The following is a 22,613-nucleotide window of genomic DNA, read 5'->3' as shown; positions in this document are numbered from 1 at the left end:
CTCTCGCTGTGGATGCCTCGAGGAGGAGAGGCGAGGAGAGCAGCGCGCTGACAACTGGCCACGCAGCGGGCAAGACAAACTGCCTCGGTCAGCTTGTCCTCGAATTGCCCGGTCTCGCCTTTTCTCGAGGCGCACCCTTATTTCCTTTCCGTGTATTTGTTTCCTTGCAAACTCATTGCTCGCTTTGGGGATAGCGGGATCGTCCATTGTGGGTCGTCGCCGGATCTCGCGAGGGCCGGGTCCCCGCAGAAGCAGCGCCGAACGGCGGCCAAGCCGAAAGTCTTCTCGTCGGTCATGACGAGGGAACGTTCGCAGAAAATAAACGCGGGCACACAGGGCCGATCCATGACGAGCTCGCTTTTTTAAAGCTTCGTTCGCGTATGCATACTATAATCTTAAGGGTACATGCGCTGCACTCACCAGGAATGGCAAGTTCGTCGAAAATAGACATTCAATGACTGTAGTAACTATATAGCGGAACTACTTTTGTAAAGGCTTCAAGAAAGAAGAAGATAAATAAATACTGCTCTGTGTATATCCCCCCCCCCCGCCTTGTGCAGCAGAAGAAACGACAACGCGAAAGAAAAAGTTCGCACCGAATGTTCAGTTTTCCCCGCACAGCTTCTTGTATACCAAAACACCGAGAATGTGACTTAAGCAAAGCATCACAAAAACACAAGCAAAGTAGAGCGCGCGGAATTCATGAAACTTCTTTGACAACAAACCCTTGCCCCCGTTCCTTTTTCTTGACATTTCATCCCTCTTTTCTCCGCCTTAAGACCCAAAAAAGAAGAGTCCGCAGAATCACACCTCAAACGGCTCAAATGCAGTGGCGCAGCCAAAGCAACGTCTTTAAACAAGAGCGCGCTCTATCTTAACGCACACGTACGTAAACGCTCGCGTGTTTAACATGCCGGCGGTGCTTGCCGGTGAAGAGCACCCTGCGTTTTCTCTGCCCGCTAATGAGCTCGGCGTAATTAGAGTTATCAGAACCGACCAAAATACAGACGAAGACAAATCTTTTGAGATAAACACAATAGAAGCAATGCCGGTCGTCTGGAAATTCAAGGACCGGCAGCCCTTTTCGGGGAGTGTGTGGAACCGCCGCTCCTCTGTTGTAAACCCAGTATCCGCCAGCTCTCGTCCGCCCGAGAATAGTTGACACGAGGTGCGCGACCTGTGCTTCCTTCGCAGGAGGTGCTTCCTCCTCGTAGTTCACACACCGTCGCAGCCTTGTTTGTTCTCATTTACTTACACGGAGTAACCCCTGTATGCCAAAACACTGCTGTACTTGCCTCTCGCGCACGGGCAAAGTAGCATTATACGCATCCAAATCGGCTCGCACGAACGGACACACCCATACATACATACATACATACATACATACATACATACATACATACATACATACATACATACATGCATACATACATACATACATACATACATACATACATACATACATGCACACACACACACACATACAAGCAGTCGGCATCACGTTTCACAGTCGACGCGCCTGCCCCACAGGAAATGGCTCCGCATGAGATGCCCGCTAATTGGGGCGACGTGAAAGGGCACAAGTAAGCGTGTGGGGCCGCGCTATTTACGTGCCAAGAAATAATTCTCCTCTCCCGCTCTCTTGCAGCCGCGAGGTCACGCCGCGTTCAATTCTGGGGGCACCGGGACGAAGCAGGCGCGTCTCGACAGCGCGCGCCACTCCCCCTCTCCTCAGAGCGAAAGCCATGACAGCGCGGGCCGCATAATTTGTACGAGCGCGGAAAGAAAGCACGCGCTTGCATTACGAAACTTTCGCCTTAAAGGTAGCCTGCACCTCGAAGGGCTACGAATGAGAAAAAAGCAAGTGGGCCCGCGCGCAGAAAGTTCCCGCACAGCTAACGTCTGACGCGTGCGGACCTCGTTATGACTTTACGCGTGGCTCCTCACACGACGCGATGAAGTCGCAGTTTCGCCCGAAATGCGAAGCATCGATTGCGATAGCAAATTAGTAGACAGGTGTACGAAGTAAGGATAGTAGTTTTATCAGCCGTATAAACTTGGAAACATTCCCTCGATCACCAACTAAATTAACAAGCATGGTACCAGCACATACAAACAAACATGAACACATCACACTCGATGATGCGGACACTCGCTGTCAATGTTCACCGAAGGTTACGATACTCCCTAATGCGAAGTTTAAGCGCAACGCTGTGCGTGTTTTCATTTCGCGATACGTTGAGGCACCGCACCGACCACCGACGGACGGAGCCGCGACACCCGGCGACACAGTTGCCGCTTCCCGACAACCGTAATATTTGCCGGAAAACTGCCTGCGGCGAACACTGTGCCTGAAAGCGAGCTTCGTGGTTCTTTGTTTTTTTTTTTTTCAATCCTCAGAGGGTCACCGCTGCCGCGGATGCGTGAACGTGTGCGCCATCTGGTGGTGCTTCAAGGTGGCTTCCTCCGCTTTCCTACTTGCGCTCTCTTGGCTGTCGCAGTATTCTGCTTTTGTCCTCACTCTTTTGCCATACTCTGCTCCACTTTCCGCCTCATGCTTTCACTGTAGCCTCCTCCTCCGCTTTCTTCCTAGAGCTCTCTTCGCTATCGCCTTCTTTCATTCCCGGCTGCTTTGCGCGTTCGCTCGGTTACGCCGACGAGGTACGCCGACGCTCAACGTAGGAACGGGCACCTATAGGAGCTGAGCTCTAAACTTCTGACCTGAGTAATCACGGCAGCAGCAGCGAGCGAAGTGACCTACGTTCTGTCTATCGCTTCAACACAAACTGCGCGGCGAGAACACAGCATGCACAGAGGTATATATGAGCCGTCTGTAGATCGCTTTCTGTAGATCGCTGTAGATAAGGAGCACGCAGCCGCGCAAAGTATGCAGTTGCTGCCGGGGTAGAACGCGGCCGCCTCCCTCCCGCGCTGCCTCCCCGCTTTCCTCCCTTGCGCGCGAGAGTTGGAGCCGCGATTACCGGTTCACTTTGCGCGCGGTCGCGAAATGCGCGGTTGCTGCCGGAGAACAACGCCCCCCTCCCCCCACCCCACTCTCTCCTATTCCCCCAGGGTCTTTCGCGCTTAGACGACGGCGCGTTTCCTCTCAACTTTCCTCCCTTGCGTGCGCCAGATTTAGCCGCGATCGTCGGCGCCCCTCGCGCGCTTTCACTCGCGCGTGCAGCATAGGGCGACGATGTTATCGCCCTTGCAATTTATACGGAACATGACGACGACGTAAAAAAATGCGCCAGGAGTGTCCATGTAATTGCTATCGTAATAGAATGGAAAAAAGAAAAGCTTGAGCGCCATCACTCGCGAAGATGGGCAGGACTTTATTTTGGAGGAATAGGCTGAAGTGGGAGGATGTCCTGGCGCCTCAAGCTTCGTGCAGCATGCTAGTCAGCCAACCCTAGCGATAAACGCGTTTCCCTTAAAGAGGTCCCAGATTAAACTTTCGTTCGTTATATGAAGCCGGGAGAGAGGGTAAACAAGACGCGTAACACGAGCTGTCCCAAACAAGCGCGTTTCAATCGGACAAAAAAAATTGTAAAGGAAAGAAAGTTCACCTAGCGGCATCGAGCGGAAAGAGAACGTAAAAGAAGCAGGAGCGTGGGATGACTCTGGCGGAGATAAAAAAAAAATGGACAAGGTTGTTAATGGCCCCGATTGCAGTCTTTCATTTTTTCACTTCTTTTTATTTCCTCTTTCGGAAGAACCCAGAGCAAACAATTTTGTATTATTTATTTACTCCGTGTATGGTGTTGTGCCCGTAAAACCAGCACGGATTCCGAATCTAGATGCAGAAATTATCCTGCGAACGCCTTTTGGACAAACCCGGGGCTGCGCCGAAAGGCACAGCGCCCTAACGCTCCTTTGACAAGTCAAGAGAGTAAAACATATTTATTAATAATATTTGAATGGCGAGAGCAGTGTGGGAGGAACCCTCAGTCCAGGGTCTCTAAGATGATTCCGGCGATGTTTCGAGCCCGTTGTATCACAGCTCGGAGGACCTTTGCACGCCCGTTTAGAACATGGGCCTCGGAAGAGCAGGTCGCTTGGCGCTCTTGGTTCATGGGGTAGAAAACACGCCAAGGCAGCTATGGCCCCGGCAGGGGCAGCCGCGTTGGAACTGCTTCAGAGCTGTAGAGGCGCGGGGAGCGGCAAGTAAGTCCCGGGAAGAAAAGGCGGTCGGTGGGAAACGGCGAGAAAGCCGCTTCCCATATGACTCCCGGCGAAAGCGGCCCGGGCAAGGGCGGTCGGTGAAGGTCTCGGTGGTTGCGGAGCGCGCCGACGACACGTCCGTTCACTTTGGCCGACTGATTGGAAATCCTTGACAAGTCAAGATGCTGCGCCGCCAGGCAGCGGCATCCTGTGAAGGAGCATCGGCGAGCGACATGTCCAAACGTGCAACAAAGTGCTAGACAGCCCGGCGCCGTATTTCCTTTCCCCTGGAGGTCACCGCGCGTGGCAAATTTGAAGCGGGTGGCCAGCGCGGTCGCTGGTTGGACCTCTCGGACGACCGTCGAGTGCTGGCTTTGTATTGGGCCGTTTGAGTAGCAATCGTTTCTCGGGCCTTTATAAGCCCCGACGCCGCCGCCTGGAGAACCGGATCCACCGAACCACCGTGAGCCGAGTGCCACTCTCGAGTGGAGCGAGATGTGTTACGCGCTTGGGGGAGGGGGAGTCTCGCCGGACGTCGCCGTGCGGGAACAGTCGCGTTTGCTGTTAGCTCTCGGCCACCGTGCTGACCCGACCTTGTCCCGTATAATGACCTGTATATAGTGTATAAAGTCCCTTTTGTTATTCTCACCGACGCCTGACTCGGAGTCTACGCTACCAACTAGAGAGCTGGCAACGCTCTGTCACTAAACGGGTGATGAGCGCTACGGGACCACCTCAAAGTCGCAACAGTGGCCACGGAAAAAAAAATGAAGAGGAGTGATCAAAACAAAAAAGATATATGAAAGTTTGCTTCGACCGCTGCTCCGCTCTCTTCCGAGAGGAAGACACGAAGCTAAGCGCGCGCGCCTTCTCGAACACTGACTGCAGCAGCTCGTCGCAATCTGACGTTCATCTCGCGTTTCAATGACATCGTGCGCAACTAAACGCGCTGCACGGAGATAGCGTATAAAGTATACCATGGCGGCGCCGACAACGATAGAAGCAGCGTATGTGCCAATTCGCATCTCGAAACGGCGCAAAGCTAAACAAACGAGGCTGCGTAAAAGGCTACACGAACAAGTTCGCTTACATCGGTTAAACTTCCAAACAAAGTAGTTTTCTCTGAAACTGCAGTTGGGCACGATTGTCAAAGCGCACTTTGTTCAAGAGCCTAAAAGGAGGAGGGGGGGGGGGAGGGAGAACAGGGAGGTCCACCTTAGCGAAGGAAAAAATGTCCTGTTGGCTACCCATGCAACAGGTGAAGGGCAAATCATAGGCAAGCAATAGGCTTTACCATGTCTACGCAATGGCGTTGTGGCGCTTTACACTTTCCATTGTGAAGTGGAGATTTTTACAACATTACTATATAGGTATAGATAACATGGACAAAAGAAGATGCGCGCACTTACGTATGTATCTAGTTGTTCAAATCTAACTTTCTTAGTTTGGTAGTGCGGTGCGATTTGCGGCCGCCGCTTTCTGGGATCGAACCCTCAGCCTCAGCTGCACCTAAGCGGTTATACCGTAATAGCGGTGGCTATATATCACGCGTTCCATTCCGCGTCTAATCTGTGTGACGCGCAGATTATGCGCGCATGTGTGCTGCGCGTGTCATGTCATGCGTCATCCACATCTTCTATAGAGCTACACGCTATAGTCGTAAAATTTGTCGTTGTTTTTACTGGACTTATACCGGCAGCATCAACTGCCAACTACGTCCTGTAAAATGTGCAGGCGTCCGTAATTTTATTCCACAGCACTCCAATACCGCGCCGTCATATGTAACATATCTAACATGTCTGTATAAAACACAAGTAAGAACTGCAACGAAAACGTGACCGGTTGTTGCGTACAAAATAAGACTGCTACTTAAGTGGAATGCCAATTGCACTAAAATGACAGAAAATCAAGATATCTGACTTTCATATAGGCTTCCGCCGTGAAAACAAAAACGAAGTTTCTATCACCTATTTTGTTTCTGCATTGCTTCGAAACCTTTTGTCCCTCTTTCATTTCTAAACATTTGCGATATTTTGCTTAGCAGATGGGAAGACATGAACAGTCTGTTCTTGAGAAATATTCACTTCTGAATATTCTTAAATCCCGAGTAATTATTTTTCAAATACGGATACCTAATTAGTGTGTAATATTCCTTTATAGCGCAGTAACCCTCGTATTACAAGATGTAATATTCGATTTTATATTTTGAAATTAAAATATCACCCCTAACGTATACGTGATCATTCTTAAATTTTACGAAATGTTTACAAATCGCCTGTGGCAGAATACTATGATTATTGTTCTTGAGCTCACTTATTCAAAGAGGCGGACATTACTAGCACGAGAAATCGAAACACATATTCAACTAATTAACATATGTTTACGAACTTAATTACTTTACGCAGCAATATACGAATTGTTGCCGGTGAGTTTGCAAGACGCATCCACTCGAAATGAATATCCACAGTGACACCAGTTTCGAGGCATTATTTACCGTAGTGTGGGACGAAATACATGGGCGTTCCAGTTACTTTTGTACTTCAAAAGAGCGTTTTGTTTAAAAGAGAAAGTGGGAAAACAGTCCATTTGCTCGGCGAGTTTGATGGCGCATACCTACAAAATGTTGCCATTCTGGAAATTTATTCCGAAAATACGGAAATGTGACCTATGAGGGAAAATGTCGACAGGGCACAGTTCACATAATTCACGAAAAAAGAAAAAAGCACTTCGGACGAGAAAAAAAACAGTGAAATGCCATACGTCCGCGACAGGACTCGAACCTGCAATCTTCTGATCCGAAGTCAGACGCCTTATCCATTAGGCCACGCGGACGAGACAAGCTGCGAGGGGGAGTTATCGGGGTACCGACCGGGGGGCGCGACTCGCGTACCGGATGTGCAGCGTGGCTGTCGTGCATTCCTCGCTTCGCGCTTGTAATGGGCTCGTACCCCCCTTATTTTCTTTTCTTTATTGCCGTATGATCACGGCAACCGGTTGGCTGCCGGTTGAGCCACTACTTCTGCTCAGCCCCTGCGCGTGGTACCCGTTCGTGGTAGCAACGATTCCATTCGAGCGAAAGGGACACTATCTGCTTTCACAAACTGCTGCCGCGGTAGTGCAGGTTTCGTGATTCGCACGCGGGTAAGCAAACTTGGCAGTTCACGAAAAAGCGTTCTGGCTCCTGGATTGAACCCTCTTTCTCTCTGGCTCTCTCACCGGGTTAGTCAGAAGAACAAGTATTCTTTCTTCGTATGGCATTCCGCTGCAGTCAAGTGGATGGCCCGGACATTTCCTCGCCACTACTACTACCGGCGGCCTACTCTCTCCTACATATGGAGTTATACCCGTGTCACACGGGCGTTTGGAAGGCCTTCCAACCGATAGTCAGTTGACTCAAAGGTCAAGTTCGAGCTGCTACACGGGCGGTTTCGAAGGCCGCCGAGTCAACAGTCTGTCGAGTCAACGGAGCACCCTACAACTCTATCGAAATCTCGATGGCCTTTGAGCAACGGAAGCGGAAACAGCGCGAACATGCCCTCTCTCGTTCACAGTGTGCTCGTGCTCACGGTTAGAAAGAACAAATCAAACCAAATGTTCTAAATATACTATATATGAGTGTTATTCATTATTCAATAAAGTGTTTTTGCCACTTGACATGTGCGAACACACAACAAAACGGCAGCCGCATCGAGCAGCGCAAACGCTGCCGCAGTTTCGCTACTCAACAACTTAAAAGCTAAACATATATGTATGGCAATGTATAAACAAATTTTTTAATGTATAAACAAACATAACAGAAATTATAGTGCTTTTAAATGGTTTTATATGTTGTTTAACTTTTCGTGACATGAAAACGAAAATAAAGATCCGCAGCGCCACACAATTTTTCGAGAAACGCCTGAACCACTCAGCGGCCTTTCAAAAGTGCCGTGTAACAGCGCGACAACTCCTTTGAGTCGATAGAGTGGTGGCGTTTCAAAGGCCGTTGACTGGAAGGCCTTCCAAATGTGCCCGTGTGACACAGGTATTAAATATGAATATTCAACGTATTTCGGGCGGATTCGCCTGACGCCGGGTCAAACGGAACGGGCGCGCCCGTTTCGTACGCTGGAAGCTCTGGTTGCCGCGCGTTGTTTGTGCCAGCGCTGCGTGGAATAGGTCTCGGCGTCTTTCGGAAGCGGCCCAGACCTCAACTGCACCGCGACGACTTGTCCCGGCCGACTCGATCCGCGTGCCGAATCCACGGGCACTGCTGAGGAGAGGCTGCGCCTAGAGACGCCTGTGCGTTTCGGATTAAAAAATGTGACGATACAACAGCACGCTATGAACCAGCCGTTACTTATCTCAAAAAAATGAACGTGGGCAATTTCCTTGAGAGAAAGGCGCGCGGAGCGTTCCCGCAACCGTTGAGGACGACCTCTCCCCTTCTGCAGCCCCTAGGTTATCTTCATAACGGCCAGATATTGTGCCAGCCGACACCGAAATTCAATAACTTGGCGATTCGGTACCATCCCCGTCGTAAAAGTTTTCTTTTTTTTTATTATTACTCTTCTTCACTATAATATGTGAACTAAGTTTGCCGCTTTGTCTCTTTCTCCCGGTTAAAAGCAAAGACTTGCGGATTTCAATACGCCCGGCCTCTGCGCGCAGGCTGGGAAATATCGCGAACCTCGGTCCTTTTATTCTTTCTATTTTGCTTGCATGGCTTTTTCGTGCTTCGGACCTGACTGGCTCTGACCTTTACGAGTGCATTTATGCCGAGAATGGAACAAAAAAAAAAAACGCAGCTAAAGACGCGTGTCTTATCTCTCGGAGCGTACGCGCGCTGACAGGCGGCCGCGCTTGCCGAGCTATAAATGGAAACTCGCGGGGTTCCGCCCGCGGTTGGAGCTTTTCAAAAGACCCGCGAAGTTCTTTCGCCTTCCTCGGACCCGTACTCCATATTTTTTTGGCTGGGTGGCTGTATGCACTGAAAAAAGATTTCATCTATTGAACGGCTATATAACTGGGATATATTGCGTGTTATCTGCATAATTCGCTTACCGAAGCGGCGTTTTGTGTGTACGGATTTATCAGCGCTCACACTGCAGCGCGCTTCGAATATTTGAATGGCGGGAAAATCGCTACGTGCTAGCGGGCGCAATAAAAAAATATTACTGGCGAGTTAGCGGTAAATGTGAGAGAAACGCGGTAGCGTTACGTCTCAGGTCTGTGCTTTAAACCGCGCTTTCCAGCTTGCAAGGTGTTCAGGACTCGCCGCGCACGTCCTGCCTCTTCGAGGAGCGAAGTGTAAGTGATGGTGGTCCGGAGCAGACCACCGTCGGTTGCACTGTGTACGGGGTGTTTCACGTAACTTGAACCAAGCATTCAAAAAAAAGAAGTGGTTAACCGCAACTGAATGAAATCAGCGACATGGTTTGCCGTCGTGTGGCGCTCCTTAGGATATATGTATTTATATTGCGCTTAATTAGTTAATTAACTGAGATCAACTATGACAAATTTTTAATATTCCATTTAGGGCCAAGTGCCTTTCGCCACGTTGTAGAGTACATTTCAAAACGACAGATCCATTTTTTTTGTGGCAACGTGTATGCTGCGCGGCGATTTTTTCCCGCCGCTTGAAGAAAACCCGCGAAATGTGAAATAAAGCCACGTGACTGCGCTACCGTATTGCATGCGCCTATCGCTTTGTCAGGGGCGACGGCGCTTCCGTGTGCGGCCGTCGAAGACGCACCGCGTGGAAGCCGATGCCTGCAGAGCAGCGGCCGCTCGCTTCGCCACGGTTCTTTCGCACGAAGCGCGGTTGAGAGCGCTGCAATACGGTTATATATAGGCTTCATTATATCGGGTTGAACTGTGTGTTCTCGCGTGCAAGTTAACGCCGTCCTATGTATTTGCAGTCAGTCTTCCAAACAAATTCGCCTTTGCGCATGTGTGTGCACTGTTCTCCGTAAGTGTAAAGGCGTAAATATAGTCCGACGTAACAACGCTCGCGCACGCTACGTTACGTTGGCGAAAACAACTCATGTAGTCCGACGCTCTGCAGCGCCGACGTAACCACTGCGGCTGCCAGCGCGCCCCGACGGGCTCGGCGCAAATTTGGCTCCTGCTCCATTCGCGCGCCGGCGCCGCCGACCGCGTCGACCCACAATGCATTGCGCGCGAAGAAAAAGGCGCCAACGCAGCTCCGCAGACTGCTTTTGCGGAGGGCGCGCGACTTGGCGAACGTTCTGCGCATGCTCCGAAGATAACAGCCGATGGCATCTCGGCTGGCGCAGCGCAACCGACGTAGCCTGACTGACCGCGAACGACGCTCGCCCGCGCGCCGTTAACGTCGGACTATAAACGTGCCTTTACAGGCACAAAATCGTGACCGATCAAAAGACACCTTGAGTGGTCGGGGCGCTGCGAGGTATAGCTTCAAAGCCATGTTATAAGTCGAACGCCTTTATAACAAAATGCTTATAGCATTCGAAATCATTATACAGGTCGCTTCTCTGTAAAGGTCGCGCACCGCACGGCTCCCAATAGAACCAGGGCATAATTATTCATTCGTTATACAGGTCATTTCGTTGTATAGAGGCGCTCGACCAACTTAGAATTCTGTGTAAGCCACGTGCTAATGTACGAGGCGCTCATCCTTCGTGAGTCAGGAATTCAGGAACGTCTAAACAAGCACGAGAACGAGATAAAATGCATTCATGGACGAGTTGATAAAATTGAGAAAGCCTGTAATGTTAAAAATCTTGCCCAGCTACAGCTTGACGTTGACGACCTTGAATGGCGCATTAGGCGCTTGAATATAGAAATCCACGGAATACCTGAGGAAGAGGGGGAGGACCTTCTATCTAAAATCAATGGCGCCGCTGCAAAGTTGGGTGTTGATAAACTTGGTCGTGCAGACATTTCCGCCCTTCACAGGATGGCATCCAAGACGGGCAAGATACGGGGAGTGGTCGTTCGCTTTGTGCACCAGGACACACGTCACATCTGGCTGGCGAGGAGGAAGGCTCTCCGACAGTCTAATGAGGGCCTCTATATAACAGAAAACATGACTAGGCATGCAAGAATTCTCCTTGGGATAGCAAGAGCACGGGCTACAACAGGGGTTGGGTATGATTATGCATGGCACTCGAACGGGAAAGTCCTGGTGCGCCGAAAGAATGGGGAACCAGCTGCAGTCATCAGGGGTGAGGACGACTTGACTGCCCTGTGCGACTGACCTATTTTGTCAGCGTATCTGCTTGTGTAACCTATTACACGACTTGCAATGGATTCCTTAGGCTGTATTACACTCACTGAATTAGTCCGAGAATTCGATAACAAGAAGCACAGTGGTTTTCTTCGGTGCTTTCACTTAAATGTGCAGTCCATTGGAAACAAGGTCGCGGAACTTGACTGTCTTTTCAAGAGGATGAATTACTGCTTTGATATTATTATGTTAACAGAAACCTGGCAATCAGATGACTTGGATGTTTTTCAATTTCCCGAGATGAAAACGTTCTTTGTGCGTTTGCTAACCCGACGAGGTGGAGGCGTTTCTTTGTTAGTCAATAGTTCTTTTAAATCAGTTCTGGTTGAAGAGTTTTCTTGTGTAACTGCTGATTACGAAGTAGTGTGTGTTCTTTTTAGCAATGTCGTCATTGTTTCCTGTTATCGTCCTCCAGATGACAACATGCGTTCTTTTCTTGTTTTCTTAGATAACTTGCTTACATTTGTAAATGAAAATCAGTATAATGTTGTCATCGGCGGAGACTGCAACATTGATATGAATTGCGATAATGTAAAAAAAATTTGAGTTCGAAAATTTGCTTTCATGTTATAACTGTGCAAACGTAGTAAATATTCCTACAAGGGTTACCATGTGCTCGCAGACCATCATTGATTTGTTTATAACAAATTATTATAAGTCCTTGGTTACAACAGGAGTGCTTTCGTACCCAATCAGCGACCATAGGCCAATATGCTGCTGTATTAAGACCGACAGTCCAAGAGTGGACACTGATGTTGCTTCTGGTTTCCAGCGCGTCTCGCATACGGCTCTGGATGCTTTCTATTTGGATATAAGTAACGTGTGTTGGGACAATATTTTTCATTCTACTGATGCCAATGTGGCTTATGATACTTTTTTGAGTTGTTTTTCGGCAGTATACAAAAAACACTTCATCTACAAACGACTAGAAAGGGTGAAAGGCTGTCGAAAGCCATGGATGACGCGTGAGCTTTTGCACAAGATTGACAAAAAAGATCGTTTATTTAAGAAGTTTATGCGTACGCGTAAAGAAGTAGACCTAAGTGCATTTAAGCGGTTTAGAAATGCCTTAGATAAAGAACTTAAAAAATCAAAGGAAATGTATTACTTTCATCTATTTTCTTCCTGTTCTAAACGAACAGATATATTATGGAACAAGTTGAATTCACTTATAGGACGGAGCGACAGGAAGGAACCGGTGACAGAAATCTTGCACGGTGGGGAAACAGTCAGTGGTGACCGTATGGTCAACGTGTTTAACAACTATTTCGTGCAGCGAGATTTTGACACTGGGCCACGTGCATCCTACACAGCTCTAGATCGATCCTCAAAATGCAAATACATTCTTTTTGGAAGCAACAGTAGAACATGAAGTTAGCGCTGTTTTCTTGGCATTAAAGAACAGCCGAAGTTGCGATGCTGATGGGCTGTAAGTAAGGCCAGTAAAATACGTAATAAATAAAATTGCTCCTGTGCTGACATATATATATATATATATATATATATATATATATATATATATATATATATATATATATAACTTATGTATTTCAACCGGTGTTTTTCCATCCAAAACGCAAGTGGCTCGTGTAGTGGCTTTATATGAGAAAGGAGACAAAAAAGACGTCTCGAATTATAGACCAGTGTCGATACTGCCTGTATTTTCTAAAGGTTTCGAGAAAATAATCTATAATCGACTATATCCTTTCTGTAACAAGCACGTGATAACGAAATGCCAGTACGGATTTATAAAAAATCGATCAACAGAACTAGCTCTTCTCGACCAGAAAGAATATATATTGGAGAAATTTGAACAAAAACAATTGGTTCTTGGTGTTTTGTTGATTTTACGCAAGCTTTTGATTACATAAATCACAACATTTTATTTGAAAAATTAAGTCACTATGGCATTCGTGGGCTTCCCCTGATGCTTCTGAAAAGTTATCTTTCGGAAAGACGTCAGTTTGTGTCAATGAATGAAGGGTATCTGACAGAAAGCAAATAATCTCAGGAGTACCGCAGGGTAGCATTCTCGGGCCTTTGATCTTTAATTTATATATAGATGACATAGTCCATATATCTTCAGAAGGTAAATTTATAATTTATGCTGACGACACTAGCATATTTGTTTCGTCTTCATCAGATGCCGAACTTTTTCATAAAGGTAATGCCATTTTAGAGGAACTAAGCACGTGGGCAGATAATAACCAATTAAAAATAAATACAAAGAAAACAAAGGCTGTGATGTTTCATTCTATAGGCAGGAAGGTTTCAGTAGTACGTAACCTAGTTTATCGCTGCTCAGAGATGGAGCTAGTTAGGTCTATTACAGTACTTGGTGTGCATTTTTCAGAATCACTGCAGTGGGATGAGCATATCAATGCGATATTACAAAAGTTAGGTGCAATAACGGGAATTCTGAACAGAAACCGCTACTTAATTCCGAAGTCAATAAAATTGTTAATCTATAACGCCCTCTTCGCTTCTTATCTAAACTATTGTCATTTGGTCTGGGGGACTGCAACACAATCGAATTTCTCGCGGCTATTAGTAATGCAAAAAAGAATTTTGAGAATAATTGAGAATGTGCCACTCCGGCATTCTACTGTGGAGCTCTTTAAACAATTTAAAATAGTGAGAGTACAAGACACATATGAGCATAAATTGTTGCGTGAATATCGCCTTAACTGTGACTGTCATAATTCTATCTTCATGGGTTTGGTGAATCTCCATTTGAAGGAAGCATCATATGCCACTAGAACAACAGAAATATGGAATGTTCCATATTGTCACACTGGCTATGGTCGGCAAATGCTCCAAAACAAACTTCCACGTCTACTAAATGAGTTCAATAAAAAACAAATCGATATTCGCGAAGCAACATTATCTGACTTGTACACATTCTTTCTAGCCTAACATTGACCACTAGAGCTTTTTACGAATTCTATTTAAATATATTGTTTCAATGTCACTATTACTAAGCGTACATTGTTATGAAATGTGCTGTCATTCGATGCTGAGGTGAAGTAAAGTATGTTAACGCATGATGCCCTACGTAGGACAGTAACTAATGTGCTTAATTTTATGGTTTTGTCAAGGTTTATGGCAATGTTGTGCTTAATATGATGGTTTTGTAAAAGTGTACGACCATGTGAACAGGACGTGTGTGCCTCTGCTGTTGTCTTTGCCAGCGTGGGGGCGAACGACTCCCTCAAGCCATCCTTGAATGGCTTTTCCCTTCGCCTCCCATCACATGTATATGTGATAAACCAATAAAGAAAGAAAGAAAGAAAAGAAAGAGTACCTCGTATCGTTTGCGCACTCCTTGCTACAACAAAGAAAGCCGGCGATGACACATATGTGAGCACTATATATATCTCGCGGCCGTGCGTAAACGCGTCCGTAAATATCGATCGTTGCGTATTTATACGTAAGAAAATTGAAGACAACAGCGCTATACTTACGCCTTGTCGATTTCGATGCAATTGACACAGCCACGCCGTCCATCTGGATAATTGAAAGCACCCAGCATGAGTTGTATGTTTTTTATACACATAACACTTGCGCCCAACTTCATTCCGAAAACTCGGTAATCGTTAGACGGGGGCCTTTTCTACGCGCTTTCCAGCCGTCGAGAACTGCTCTGCATTTTGAATTTGTGAACGCACAAATTTCGCGTGCAGCATTATTTTAACATCGGAAGGAAAAAACTTAAAAAGAGAAAGTAAGGCAGTGTAACGTAGAAATTTTTAGATAATTAGCAGACTAACTGATCGAGAAAGGCTGAATCAGTGAAATAGTAATTATATATAAACGTCAAAATTTGGTCATGTGAGAATAATTGCAATTGTCCTATACGGGCGCAAAGTCCGTAACTCATGAGCTTTATTGACTTCTTCTGAGAGTTGGTGACACCGCCGTCGAAGAAGAGGTCCTCTTCCTCTAGTTCTTTCTTCAGACTACACTCGAGAAATGGCATTCGTGTGTCACGCGTATAGCAGTGTATTTATTGCGCAGCGAACACAACCTTATTTTACTCATAATGCAGGTGCATGCATGCATTTGAGTTGCGCTTCTCTCTCTTCCCCGTCCCACTCGAGAAAATAATCCCGAACCACGCAGACCTTCCACGTGGCGTAAAATGTGTCAAATGTAAATGTTTCAGAAGTAAAATGCGTCAGAAAATTCGTAAAGTACGACTTGCACACAAGCTATAGAGACATCATAGCGTCGCATTTTAATTTGAATATACGAGAAAGCATAATTCTGTTAAGCGGAAACTCAAACGCAAACCCCCTTTTCCAGCTGCCGATTTAGGTCGGAGGCCTACCGCACATCGTCTGTTTTCGCTACAGTGCACGCAATGAATTTATGGTTACATATGTCACCAGAACGGCTTCGGTACTTACCGATAGCGCGTGCTGTGGTTCTCCATTTTGAGCCCCAGCTGCTTCGTATTTTAAGGTCCTTCACCTCGTTGGCGTATATGCGCGAGCATTAGCGCGTGATTGAGCGCAATGCGCCGAGATTGTCTTGCCGAACGCGTGCCAGTGCCCGCGTTGTCGCGGCTGGGCAATTAATACGCTTTTGGCTCGACATTTCCGATATTCTATAGGGACCATATTTCCGATAACGCTGCGCTCACTGCCATGGCGTCCGCCATATTGTATTGTTCTCGGTTTACAAGGAAAAACGGCGATTGCCAAGCTCGGTTTGCGAAAACGATGGTTAGGGGACTAAGTGCGGTTATGTTTGCCGTGTAGCAAGCAGTAGCCGTGGTTAGCCATGACCGTAATTAGCTTAACCACGGTTAAGGCCATCCGTGTGACAGGGTATACAGGAGCGCCCGCTCTGTTCCTTGCAACACCATGTGGTCTCCTCGCTACGGCGCGCACGCTCCGATATCGCGCGCGCCGGACGACCACCGCGGGTTCGAGCCCTCCGAGCCCCGCCGGAGGGCTCGGAGGGCGAGACCGCGCGCGGAGCAAGGGAGGCGAAGCACTCGGGAAAGAAGAAATGACATTTATTGAGCCTGGGATTCGATACAAACACCAGCTTTATCAACACGTCCGAATCTAAATCTAATTGCGACACAATACATGGCCAAATGGTCGCCGGTGGCCGCTAACGGCGCACCGCGACAGAGAGAACAAATAATCCAGCAGTGAGAGGCTGCCTATCCTTCGGTCAGCGCCTGCCATCGCGCACCCCACAGCAGAGAAAATGGAGATAGAAAGAAACGAGAGACGAGCAGACGGGGGCACGATCGGAAGGCGCTGCCTCAGGACATCGAGACGACGGAAGAGGGCGCGAGCCCGCCGAGGCCGGGACCCCGACGAGCCGAAGTAACTATCGGCCGGCGGCGGACAAAGGGGGCCGCCGCCGGCAGAGAGGAACACGTACGCACCTTCAGACGCCCCGATGTGGTCTCTCCGGGCCCCGTCTTGCGCGCGCGTACCCGGAGCGCACGCAAGCAGGGCCCCAATCCTGCCAAAATGTCGGCCAATGGGGAAACCCTGTTGACCTTCCCGTGGGCGGGATGACAGCCGAGTGACAGTGTTTTACACCCGCTGCCAGGTCCAGGCAGGGAAGAGAGGGATACGGTGCCCCCGGAAACGCAACGCAATGGCTCCACACAACCACCGCGAGAGCCCTAAACCCCACAACCATCAAGAAAAAAAGAACTAGAAAGCTCGCGTTCGTGCATAGCGTTCGCCGCCAGCGTTACCAGGAAAACATTACAGTTACATAAGATGCAGTTGCTGGGAAGCGTGAGAAAGCAGTCGGGGATCTTTGAATGATATCGCGTTCCACTCTTAAAGGCGAAGCTAAAGCGCCCTACCATTTTTTTTTTTGGCTTGCTTACTTTATTTTCCTTTTATAGACAGTATGTTAGTGTGTATGTCATGGGACAGCGGGGTCTGTATACATAATGTAACTTACATTGTATACATCTGTGTGCAGTTCTTAAACAACAGCGACTACGTCGAGCTGAATGTAAGCTTGCTAGTAAATTACAGTTCTTCTATATCAAGCCGGCCTCTCTCTTACCGTTAGAGGAGGCTTGGTAATCCTGAAAACTCGCAGGGACGAAAGAAGGACGCTGCGACGTCACCGTGAAGTTGTTCAGCTCTGCATGGCTCTTCGCGATGTCATGGGGACTGTTACGGTTGGCGTGTAGCACCCCGGGCAAAAAGGATGCTCGACCACCATGCCTCATCGAAACGAAAGGGGTTGCCGGTGTTAGGAATGGCCTGCCGAGGTCATGCAAGTTTTCTCAGCAAGCTGCAGCTGCGAGCGCTGCGAGCTTCCCCGAAGAGAACCATGGAAGCATATCACAATTGCTGCGGTGACTCATTTCGTAGGGACCTCGAGGTGCCGCTTCAACACCGCCTCGGCGCCGTTGTGACTAAACGCGATCGGCGGACCAACTATTGTTACTGAACCCGTCACCGCCATATGGTCTCTGCAGAAATGAAGAGCTTCCCTAACAAAAGGGTGCTTTGCGGTGCGTGAGCCCCAGGATTCGTCACAGTCTGCTGACACTCGTGGCGACTACAGGACGCAAGACAATGGACAACCGGCGGCCACGCTGCGAGGGTCAGCTCGGGGAGTAAGACACGCCTTTCAAGACGTTAGCCCCGAGTTTTGCGGGGCCCGTCTCACCTCGGAGGGGGCAGTGAAACCTGTGCGGAATGTATGCGTGTAAAACCCCCTCCCCCTTCCCTCAAAGGCGGGCCGGTTACGATGACTCGAACGTTTCCCTCACCTAGGGATCTAGGGAACACAGAGTGTTTATAAGCAGCTGTTTGTCGCTGCTAACGCGTGCTCGTAATGTGCTCGTCAGTGTGCTCTGTGATCGTGGTCGTGAGCTGTGCACTCGTATGCTTCGTCTTGCGTGCCCGATTTGGGAGCCACGCTAGACTGTCGAATGTATCTCTTGTTTTAAATGTAAATATCTGTAAATAAACCCTGTACGCCTAGTTCCTCCCAAGTTTCTCCCTACGACCTGCAACCCCTTCAACTGGTGGTAGCGGCGAGATCGTCCGACAACTCTTACACCGGTCTGGCTGGCGCCCCGCAATGCTTACAGGCCCCTTTGTGTGTGTGTGCGACTTTAGAACCCTTTCCACGAACTGTCAAGCTCTACAGGAAAACTTCCGCGAACCAACGTCGCCTAGAAGAATGTATCAGTCGCCTATCCACAGTCAGCTTACCCATCCACAACCAGACGCCCTGTCCGCAAACTAGAAGAAAGTATAAGCGCCTACGATCCCGGACCTGCGGGTTGATACCTGCGGATCGAGGCGGGCCCGTCCAGGCTCACGTGAGAGTGCGGGAGCAGCCGCAAAGTAACATCATCATCATCATCCTGGTTACGCCCACTGCAGGGCAAAGGCCTCTCCCATACTTCTCGAACTACCCCGGTCATGTACTAATTGTGGCCATGTTGTCCCTGCAAACTTCTTAATCTCAGGGACAACATGGCCACAATTAACAACGGGGACGTGCAACCTCGCCCAGGAGAGAAGGAGCTGCCGCAAAGCACCGTTGGGGACTCAGTGCCTGTCACGTGGTGTCGACGTGAGCAAGATCCCGCCTACGACTTTAGTGGGCCTCTTTAAAGGGCCCCGCAATGTGCTTTTTCACTTCATTCTCTTCTTCTCAACTTTCACCTACCATTGCATAAACTGTGCAAGTTTCGCACTAGAAATCGTCTCGTCCTTGCCTGGTCGCCATGGTCTACCGGACGCTGGCAACCCGCCGACGCCACGTAACCCAATAGTAACGTCGGTCGAGCTTCGAAAAACAGGCGTCGTAACAACTGGTCGGCAGCGGTGAGATACGCTACCCTGCAGAACGCAGCAGGACTATGACAACCTCCATAACTTGTGATCAATGAATTATCGGTAAAGACGGACCACACTGCATTTAAAAAATTAACAAAGGCTCAACCTAGGAAGACAAAGTGGTCCGAATACAATAATTTAAGAATGTACTTTGAAAGCCGTGACGTCATGTGACGTTTACTAGCGCTGAACCTCGGTGCGGTATTAAAGAAATGATAGTTTGGCCATCGATTTCTCTAGTATTTCTTCTTTTTTTTTCTAGCGTGACAGAATACTTAATTATCAATCCAAACTTACTTTATTTTGCTTTGTGGCAAAATTAAGTTGTCCCTTTAACGGTCCGTTGTGCGCTACTCTGCCAGCCCGGCTCCTTGCATCGGCTGCGAAGTCCTCTCTGTAGCTTCAACAATGCGGCGCGGTATTCGTGAGGCATGGTATACAATTATGGCGGCTTGTGCAGGCGGCAGGTAGCTTTGCAGTGGCGACAAGATCCATTACTTTTCGATCGAGCGTTAACGATCGATCGATTTAGAAAACGCTCAGTTTCGAGATGTTCCTTCTTTGCTTGCCGCAAATAAGTTGCTTCGCTGTAAGAGAAATCCTCGCGCGCAGGCTCCGATGCCATATCTGCATCATTCCGTTCCCTCCCAGATTGCATTATAATGACGGGTATGTGCAGTTTAAGCTCTTTCTGATCACACCCTATTTCGTTTGCTTTTCGTTTCCCAACGACCCTTTCCCATTTCGGCGCAGTCTGTGATTTTCGAGGAGATTGATCTCACCGAGCTCAGCGTGGCCGAATGCAGTACAAAGAATGCAAACCACAGTTTTCAGGTGAGTTCTCAGCGCGTCCGCGCCATATATATCCCACGTGCCATATATATCCTACGTGCCCTTGCGGTTGTGCGTTACGTATACCTTGCGAATGTACAGCCGCCCTCAGAATATTTCGGAGCACGGAAAAGGAGAATAAGTTAAATTTTCTCGCTCTTCACCATAGAGTGTGAAATGTATGTCAGGAATATGATGATTGTATGGAGAAGTATACCAACTTTGCCTTTCGGTTGAAGGACCTGTCGGTGTCTAGATTTAGATTTTACTCGGATTCCGTGTTCCGAAAACTTTTGAGGGAGGCGGTATATCTTCAACGGGACTTTGATCGATGCGCGCAGGTTTCTCCTGGTGAAAAAATGTGTCGATAAAGCACGGAGTCTGTACTCAGTTGAATGAAATCGGACAAGATTGCTCCCATGGTTTGAATGTTCGGTGCGCTCATGTGTCTCTGTATATTTAGATAGCAAAATATATCTGGGCGTGTCTGGCTGCATGCAGGCTAATTCCGACAACGCCTCTTGCTCAGTAGCTTGACGTTCGAGTCAAAGTTGATGCCATGGATGAAGGTGAAAAAAAAAAAAAAGGCTGATCTGTGCGATAGTGGTTTGCGTAGATTTGGCAAAATATAGTTGAAACTATATGATGTTAATTCATTGGCATATCAGTAGCTGGCGCTTGTGGTAGCCGTTTCGTTGTTGTTGCTCCAAACGTTATTGAAAAGCAGAATAACGCAAACTATAATTAGGCAGGGGCGTCAGAAGTAATTGGCAAAAGCTTCCACGGGCTCGAAAGTCTCCGTGTGGCGGCAGTATTTTGCTCCACTTTGAGGTCCGCTTTTCCTCTCGTATATTCTTGTTGACATTAAATTTATTGAATGCTCTGTGTTCCCGGGGGTCTAGACCGCTTTCGTTCCGCTTAATCCTTAATTCTTCCGCTTAATCCCTAATCTTTAATCAGGAACGATTAAGCGTACCGCTTAATCGTTCCTGATTAAATTACCTTGAGTGATATATCCACGACGATTGTGAGACAAAAACCGCCCCGGAGTGCAGACACGTTGCGTTCGGTTTGCGGTCGAGGTGTAGCGTTCAGTTCCGACGTCCTGCGAAAACCAAAAAGGGCGATCGGGACGAGTGGCTGCAGGTGTAGGAGCCTCCGAGTACCAGCTGTGTCGCGGTACACACGCACGGTGTGTAGAGCGCCGTAGAAATGCTGCAACCCTTCACCGCAGATAGTTTTGCTTTAACGGACAAAATGCACGCGCGTATATTGCGCCTGTACTCTGTGAATGCGTGTGTGGGCGTCATGCCGACAGATTATCACGCCCTTCCGGAGGATAATCTTGTGCGCCGAGACGAGGAAAGAAATGGAGGATTGGATTTCGGCCCTGAAGAGCGTCTGCAACAAGGATTTCTACGAGGTAAGATCCCTTCTTTGAAGTATGCTCCGGTTCAGCACGCGAAATGCGAGCGCGCCTGCTCGTCTCTGGCGCTGTGTAGCGCGGGAAACCCATTCAAACCATGACCGCTTCCTAGTCGAGACTTCCGTTGAACGTGCGGACACTTCGCGAAAACGAGTGAGCCTGTGTTCGGGCAATGCACACGTGTGTTTTGCGTAGTACATCAACCAGCCAGGTGTGATGTCGCGAATAATGGTACAATGTCACAGCGAGTACGAGAACGTGTGGGCCGATGGCATATGGCTCTGCATGGTTCGAAACCACCTGGTGAGAGCGCAGAACGCACGAGTGGAATAGCAGCGCACACATTTTTGCCGACTTGGAAACCGGCCAAGGAAAGCTAGTCGTATTGGCCTCGAGCTCCACCACTGGAAAAGCTGGCGCCACCGTCGGCGTGACGTGCTAGGAGGGATCACGTAGACATAGCGGCCGCGTCGGCTGCTTCGGGAGCGCCGAAGCGAGCTGAAAACGAGTTTGAATTCCCTCGTACGGTGCGGTCCTCATTTAGACACGAAATTGTCCTCATTTAGTGTCTCCTTTACAACGCTTGAAAGCACTACAATAGGTAGTGGCTGCCTTTGAAGGCGCGCAACATGGTAGGCTACTGCTCGGTGCCGCAGGGCCGGACGCACGTAACGGAGGCCGGTGTCAGCCTTATTCACACGTAGCCGCAGGACAAGAAGCTGCGTGAAGCTTGGCTCGCGAAACATAAAACCGGCAAGCAGTCATCGGCTACAACTCGTGTATGCAGCAAGCACAGACGCGAGGAAGATTTCTGCTACGGCGCCCGGTCTGCGATGTTCTGAAAACGCGCACTGAGACGCTCGTCCGAGTCTGCTGCACGACTAATGTTATGACGGTTTGGTCTATCAACTTGTCGATGCTATAGATACTGGCAAGGTCAGTGGAGTGGAAAGGCAGCGGTAAGAAGCACATTTAAAAAAAGCATGGCATATTATGGTGATGTTTGTGTTATGAATTAATGCACTGGATTACAAAAAAGGAGCAGCGGGAAATTGCACGCTGAGAACACCGATAAACATACAGTGCGACG

At 48.5% G+C, this 22,613-nt stretch overlaps 1 protein-coding gene and 1 non-coding gene across 4 annotated transcripts in view; one reads left to right on the top strand and one right to left on the bottom strand.

The window, feature by feature from the left end:
- The window catches only part of LOC142571369 (diacylglycerol kinase delta), a 481,001-nt gene that overhangs the window by 327,815 nt on the left and 130,573 nt on the right, over positions 1–22,613 (top strand). For all 3 annotated transcript variants that reach the window (XM_075679655.1, XM_075679654.1, XM_075679656.1), the window contains 2 exons: positions 20,020–20,100; positions 21,416–21,520. In XM_075679655.1, coding sequence (XP_075535770.1) covers positions 20,020–20,100; positions 21,416–21,520 — 186 coding nt within the window. The remainder of the gene's footprint in view (positions 1–20,019; positions 20,101–21,415; positions 21,521–22,613) is intronic.
- TRNAR-UCG (transfer RNA arginine (anticodon UCG)) lies at positions 6,924–6,996 on the bottom strand. The gene has a single exon. It is a non-coding gene; the product is annotated as a tRNA-Arg (tRNA).

This window comes from Dermacentor variabilis, chromosome 2 (genome assembly GCF_050947875.1).
Source record: "Dermacentor variabilis isolate Ectoservices chromosome 2, ASM5094787v1, whole genome shotgun sequence".
In the NCBI taxonomy this organism is placed as follows: domain Eukaryota; kingdom Metazoa; phylum Arthropoda; class Arachnida; order Ixodida; family Ixodidae; genus Dermacentor; species Dermacentor variabilis.
Note: the sequence above shows the minus strand (reverse complement) of the source record. Positions and strands in the feature narration are given on the sequence as shown.